Source organism: Schistocerca piceifrons, chromosome 3 (genome assembly GCF_021461385.2).
Source record: "Schistocerca piceifrons isolate TAMUIC-IGC-003096 chromosome 3, iqSchPice1.1, whole genome shotgun sequence".
NCBI lineage: Eukaryota > Metazoa > Arthropoda > Insecta > Orthoptera > Acrididae > Schistocerca > Schistocerca piceifrons.
Window position 1 is genome coordinate 935,434,273 of NC_060140.1, and position 7,287 is coordinate 935,441,559.

Genomic DNA, 7,287 nt, shown 5'->3' on the forward strand with positions numbered 1-7,287 from the left:
CGCAGGTAGAGCAGCCCTTGGAAGGAGAGGATATTCGGCAGATGAACTGGCCTACCCGTTTCCCTGACTTACGGGCCACGGAGGACGTCTGGCATGTTCTGCGGAGAAGTACAGAGAGAGCCATCCAGCGTTTGTCAACCGCACTGATGGAAGAATGAAACTGCCGACCACAAGAAGCCCTTACCGGCTTTGTGGACAGCATGGGAACACGTGGTAGGGCATGCGTTGCCACCCGCGGTGATCCCACACCCTAATAAGAACCACGGCTAGTATTCTGTAACGCCAATGGGGCCATCGTAAGGTTGTAAACTTACTAACCTTACGACTTATCTTAGAAGAAAGATTAAGAAAAGGCAAACCTACGTTTCTAGCATTTGTAGACTTAGAGAAAGCTTTTGACAACGTTAACTGGAATACTCTCTTTCAAATTCTGAAGGTAGCAGGGGTAAAATACAGGGAGCGAAAGGCTATTTACAATTTGTACAGAAACCAGATGGCAGTTATAAGAGTCGAGGGGCATGAAAGGGAAGCAGTGGTTGGGAAGGGAGTGGGACAGGGTTGTAGCCTCTCCCCGATGTTATTCAATCTGTATATTGAGCAAGCAGTAAAGGAAACAAAAGAAAAATTCGAAGTAGGTATTAAAATTCATGGAGAAGAAGTAAAAACTTTGAGGTTCGCCGATGACATTGTAATTCTGTCAGAGACAGCAATGGACTTGGAAGAGCAGTTGAACGGAATGGACAGTGTCATGAAAGGAGAGTATAGGATGAACATCAACAAAAGCAAAACGAGGATAATGGAATGTAGTCAAATTAAATCGGGTGATGCTGAGGGGATTAGATTAGGAAATGAGACACTTAAAGTAGTAAAGGAGTTTTGCTATTTACGGAGTAAAATAACTGATGATGGTCGAAGTAGAGAGGATATAAAATGTAGACTGGCAATTGCAAGGAAATCGTTTCTGAAGAAGAAAAATTTGTTAACATCGAGTATAGATTTAAGTGTCAGGAAGTCGTTTCTGAAAGTATTTGTATGGAGTGTAGCCGTTTGGACAAGAAGAGAATAGAAGCTTTCGAAATGTGGTGCTACAGAAGAATGCTGAAGATAAGATGGGTAGATCACGTAACTAATGAGGAGGTATTGAATAGAATTGGGGAGAAGAGAAATTTGTGGCACAACTTGACTAGAAGAAGGGATCGGTTGGTAGGACATGTTTTGAGGCATCAAGGGATCACAAATTTAGCATTGGAGGGCAGCGTGGAGGGTAAAAATCGTAGAGGGAGACCAAGAGATCAACACACTAAGCAGATTCAGAAGGATGTAGGTTGCAGTAGGTACTGGGAGATGAAGAAGCTTGCACACGATAGAGTAGCATGGAGAGCTGCATCAAACCAGTCTCAGGACTGAAGACCACAACAACAACAACAACAACAACAACAACAAGGGGACCATCATCAAATTGCGTTGACTCCAGTGTAATTATTGTTTTTGGCTGAAACTGTCTTTTCCATTCGTTTCACTGCGTATCTATTTCAGTTACCTTCTGTATAATACTCTCCCAGTTCTTTTTATGTATGATCAAAGTTTCATCGACCTAGGTTACCTGGCCGTGACACACCTTGCGAAAGTTACCTTCGTCCTTAAGTTTTGCACAACAGTGTGTAAATTTTTAGAGGCTGAAGATATTATGATTTAATTAATCCGTTTACAGCCTAATGTAAATAATCTGTGTGTGTGTGTGTGTGTGTGTGTGTGTGTGTGTGTGTGTGTGTGTGTGTGTGTGTGTGACAGAGAGAGAGAGAGAGAGAATATATATATATCCAGTGCCCAACACAACAGTTATTTTAGTAAGTGACGAACATTTTCAAAATGTTCGTCACTTACTAAAATAACTTGTGTTGGGCACTGGATAGGTGGATCGCGACTGAAAGGCACAAAAGACGATTTTGTCAGGCTTCTTCCCACGGCCAATTCGGCTAAAAGCGATACGCCACCGACAGATAGATGTTCTAGGAACGACTTGCAGCGTAGTGGACACTGGAGCCTGTCACTCACGTCTTGGTTGTTGTGCGAGGCTCGAAACAGTGTATTATTAAACCTCCTGGCAGATTAAAACTGTGTGTCGGACCGAGACTCGAACTCGGGACCTTTGCCTTTCGCAGGCAGGTGCTCTACCAACTGTCTCGGTCCGGCACACAGTTTTAATCTGCCAGGAAGCTTCATATCAGCGGAGACTCCGCTGTAGGGTGAGAATTTCATTCACTGTATTACTACTACTACTACTACTACTACTACTACTATTATTATTATTATTATTATTATTATTATTTCTTTCTTGTCTCAGACGTTATGTCTGGTTAAAAATGGAAAGTGACGCGGACCTTGATCAACCGTGACTTCCTTTTAACTGTACGGTGTATGTTACATTGCATTTAGGAACTTTCGGGTAATTGAACAAGTGTCAATAATTACAGATTTCTGTAGTTGTATATATAAGTTTGAATGTAGCTGTATTGCATTGATGTACTGGTGGATATTGTGTGGTATTACTCCTATAGTTGATAGTATAATTGGTATAATGTCAACTTCATCCTGATGCCACATGTCCTTGACTTCCTCAGCCAGTTGGATGTATTTTTCAATTTTCTCTCCTGTTTTCTTTTGTATATTTGTTGTATTGGGTATGGATATTTCGATTAGTAGTGTTAATTTTTTCTTTTTATTGGTGAGTGTGATGTCAGGTTTGTTATGTGGTGTTGTTTTATCTGGTATAATGGTACTGTTCCAGTATAATTTGTATTCATCATTCTCCAGTACATTTTGTGGTGCATACTTGTATGTGGGAACATGTTGTTTTATAAGTTTATGTTGTAAGGCAAGCTGCTGATGTATTATTTTTGCTACATTGTCATGTCTTCTTGGGTATTCTGTATTTGCTAGTATTGTACATCCGCTTGTGATGTGATCTACTGTTTCTATTTCTTGTTTGCAAAGTCTGCATTTATCTGTTGTGGTATTGGGATCTTTAATAATATGCTTGCTGTAATATCTGGTGTTTATTGTTTGATCCTGTATTGCAATCATGAATCCTTCCGTCTCACTGTATATATTGCCTTTTCTTAGGCATGTGTTGGATGCGTCTTGATCGATGTGTGGCTGTGTTAGATGATACGGGTGCTTGCCATGTAGTGTTTTCTTTTTCCAATTTACTTTCTTCGTATCTGTTGATGTTATGTGATCTAAATGGTTGTAGAAGTGGTTATGAAATTGCAGTGGTGTAGCCGATGTATTTATATGAGTGATTGCTTTGTGTATTTTGCTAGTTTCTGCTCGTTCTAGAAAGAATTTCTTAAATTGTCTACCTGTCCATAATGTAGGCTTTTTATGTCGATAAATCCCCTTCCTCCTTCCTATCTGCTTAATGTGAATCTTTCAGTTGCTGAATGTATGTGATGTATTCTATATTTGTGGCATTGTGATCGTGTAACTGTATTGAGTGCTTCTAGGTCTGTGTTACTCCATTTCACTACTCCAAATGAGTAGGTCAATATTGGTATAGCATAAGTATTTATAGCTTTTGTCTTGTTTCGTGCTGTCAATTCTGTTTTCAGTATTTTTGTTAGTCTTTGTCTATATTTTTCTTTTAGTTCTTCTTTAATATTTGTATTATCTATTCCTATTTTTTGTCTGTATCCTAGATATTTATAGGCATCTGTTTTTTCCATCGCTTCTATGCAGTCGCTGTGGTTATCCAATATGTAATCTTCTTGATGTTCCAGTAATATTGTATCCATAATTTGTATTATTTAGCATGTTGGATAGTGGGTTCAGAGCAAGTTAGAACCAGAAAGGACTTAATGAGTCTCCTTGGTATATTCCACGCTTAATCTGGATTCGCTGTGATGTGATGATATTTGAATTTGTTTGGATATTAAGTGTAGTTTTCCAATTTTTCATTACTATGTTTAGGGACTGTATCAATTTAGGATCTACTTTGTATATTTCCAATATTTGTAGTAACTATGAGTGGGGTACACTATCAAAAGCTTTTTGGTAATCAATGTATGCATAGTGTAGCGACCTTTGTTTAGTTTTAGCTTGATATGTCACCTCTGGATCTATTATCAGTTGTTCTTTACATACTCGTGCTCCTTTGCAACAGCCTTTTTGTTCTTCATTTATAATTTTGTTCTGTGTTGTATGTGTCATTAATTTCTGTGTAATGACTGAAGTTAATATTTTGTATATTGTTGGTAGGCATGCTATGGGGCGATATTTAGCTGGGTTTGCTGTGTCTGCTTGATCTTTAGGTTTCAGATAAGTTATTCCATGTGTAAGTGTATCAGGGAATGTGTATGGGTCTGCAATGTAACTGTTAAATAATTTAGTTAGCTGTGAATGGATTGAGGTGAATTTCTTTAGCCAGAAATTTGCTATTTTATCTTTTCCAGGGGCTTTCCAATTATTATTATTATTATTATTATTATTATTAAATAATGCATATAACAGGCCAAACGGGGTTATCATGAGGCTAGAAACAGAAAAAAAAAATCCAGTACACATATCTCAATTTCGTCGGCTTTGCTGATAACATTACTACATTTTCTGTAATTTTATGACAGCACCGAACAAGTAACCCAAACAAAAAGTGACGTAAGGTGAATCTCCAATACGCTTTAGGAGAACCATGTGCATATGAAAGTCACTTGTCGATTTCAACATATCAACGTGCCTTAGAGAGCTCACAAACGTACACAAAAGTCAATGGATTGTAGAAACAACCTACCAAAGTAAAACTTGCGAGCTTTAAATGGCGTACCACCTGAAAAAAGATATCTGAAGTAAACAGTTATTAGTCAAAGCAAAAATTTGACACTGCACTATAGTATTAAAAAAACCAACAAGAATATATGCTTTCAACGAATCAAACAATAAAATAAAAAAGGAAGGAAAGTTTTAGGTCAAAATATTACGCTGGCATCATGAACAGCACGAAAAAATAAGTTCGTCTAGGAAAAACTAATGAATAGAGAAAGTTAAAAGGCGACCGATAGTACACAAAACTGGGAATTATGCTTTTAGGGCACTAACAGAATAGTCAAACGAATTTTCTGTCATGTTCGTAAGTATCCAGCAATTGGTGACTCCAATGAGCAAAGTAAGACATAACAGATGTGTTATAACAAAATATGTAAGAAAACTATATTTGGTAATTTGCTACAAAAAAGGAAGTGAGGGAATATTAAGTGAAAGAATAAAGAGGAGCTAAAAATTGAGAAAGGAAGTGCAGAACACACAAAATTTAATGCACTAGGTTATTTTACTCACGCCCTAGTTGGCCTAAACGTAAAAATAGACACATATGAGTACATAATAGTCTGATTATGAACAATACCTCACACTACAGAGTAAAATCCTGTGGACATCGGGCTGATATGGACGACACAAAGAGGCGTTAGATGGATATCAATCAGCTGTTTGGTGTTATCTTGCACTGTGGACGAGAGATCAATACAGCCAGCTGGACCGGCGGTTTCCGGTCGAGTCCCTTTAACAGCCAGCCCTCTGTCTCTCTCAGCACATCTGCACCGCTACTGCAAAGTTCCTCGAAAACTCTACCTCGTGAAGCGCGCCACCTATTGTGTTCGTTTCAGTCGACTGACACCGCACCACGCTTCCCTGCTTCCCACATGTCACACCAGTACGGAATACCGCGCACTTGCAAGCATACCCACGTGGGCCTGTCTAGGCCACACCCTCTAGTATCCCGCACCAAGCAACTGTCTACAAAGGACACAAATTTGTAATCAAATCTTTCGTGGTTCGTAAAAAAACTGTGTAATTAAAGAGGTTCCCAGCAGCAGTTTCTAGGGAACGTTTCAAGGTGAGAGATCATTTCCAAAGAGTAAACCGGTTGATGGAATACTGTAGACGTAAGTTGTGAGAAAGACAGTGGAATGGAAACAGAATACAAAAAAAAATATTTATATGATAGAATGCATCTCAAAAAATGCAAAAACATTGAGTTACATCACTGTAGCTAAATGAGAAACGTCTTCGCAAGTGAATGCCTAGTACTGAATTATAAGTAATGCAGAAATATTAGAGAGAAGAATAGTGAAGAAGATTTTAGGTCCAATAAAAATCACAGAACGTGTGGAATTAAAAAGCAGTGATGAAATGTACCAAACTGCAGTAAAAAAAAAGACATTTTTTAGACGAATTATACAGGATCAATGACAACAGGCTGATAAATCACATAGTATCTCTGGGGAAAGAGATTAGGAAGCTGGAACCGAGAAGTTAAATAGAGTTAGAAATAAACGTAAACACCTCGCGGATAGAGCTCAGGCCTGCTCCGAGTGGCCGAATGCTGCCTAGAAGGCAGTACGAGGAGCGATCTATGGTCGAGGGACATGTGATGAGCATGTACACGATCCCTGCAGTTGTTTTTTTCCAGCAGAAGAATCATGATGACGTAGCTGCTCCTTTATTCAAGCAGCTCCTCATTTAGCTTCACAAGGGCTTGGTGGACCTCCCTGCCTCAGAAACAAAAACTGAGGATACTAAATATAAAACCAGAAGTCAGAGATATTTTCAGAAGGAAAGTGTTAAATTTATTAAGATCCAAAGGCAGAAGTTAAAGGACAGGTGTGAGGTTGTCTTAAGGAATATAAAATAGACAGGATGAAAAGATGAAAGAATGCTGTAGGAATAGAGGAAGAGCAAAGGATAAATAAGTTAAAATTTCGAATGGCCACAACGGAAGTGAGCAGAGTAAAGAAGCAAATATCGAGCGCAGCGACTTAGACAGCGGGGAATCCCCAGTAAAGTAGCTTGGCGATCGCATCAGCTGTCAGTGACGTCTCTGATCGATGGCCGCGCCCCCTTCTGCAAACCACCACCACCACCACCACCACCACCACCACCACCACGTGCAGCGCACGTGCACAGACACCCGACTGGACTCACCGAAAGGCAGCGGCGACGCCAGGTCTCGTGGGGCGTGTCCCGGCATGGTGCAGCGCCCGGCCGCTACTGGCGCGCAAGCCACGGCGCCGCTCCTGGCCGTCGAGTGCTCCGCATTCCCTGCCACACACCAAGAAGCAACCCTCAACGCTGGAGCTCAGAGCCGCGGCCAAACCGGGATGCGAGCAGCCGGCGCCGCGCCGCTGCCGATCCCAGCACCATCTGTCGATCGTTCCCGCTACCGAGACTGCGCCGGCGCCCCTCGCGGTGAGCCGTCGAACTACGAGAGCGCACCTCCTAACTAGACTCCAATTAAAA

The 7,287-nt window shown here is 40.5% G+C and overlaps 1 protein-coding gene across 1 annotated transcript in view; it reads right to left on the minus strand.

Moving 5' to 3' along the window:
- The window catches only part of LOC124787852 (rho guanine nucleotide exchange factor 10), a 426,981-nt gene extending 419,931 nt beyond the window's left edge, over positions 1–7,050 (minus strand). Inside the window, exon 1 of the mRNA XM_047254806.1 lies at positions 6,973–7,050. Coding sequence (XP_047110762.1) covers positions 6,973–7,018 — 46 coding nt within the window. The 5' untranslated portion in view covers positions 7,019–7,050. The remainder of the gene's footprint in view (positions 1–6,972) is intronic.
- Positions 7,051–7,287: the final 237 nt, after the last annotated feature.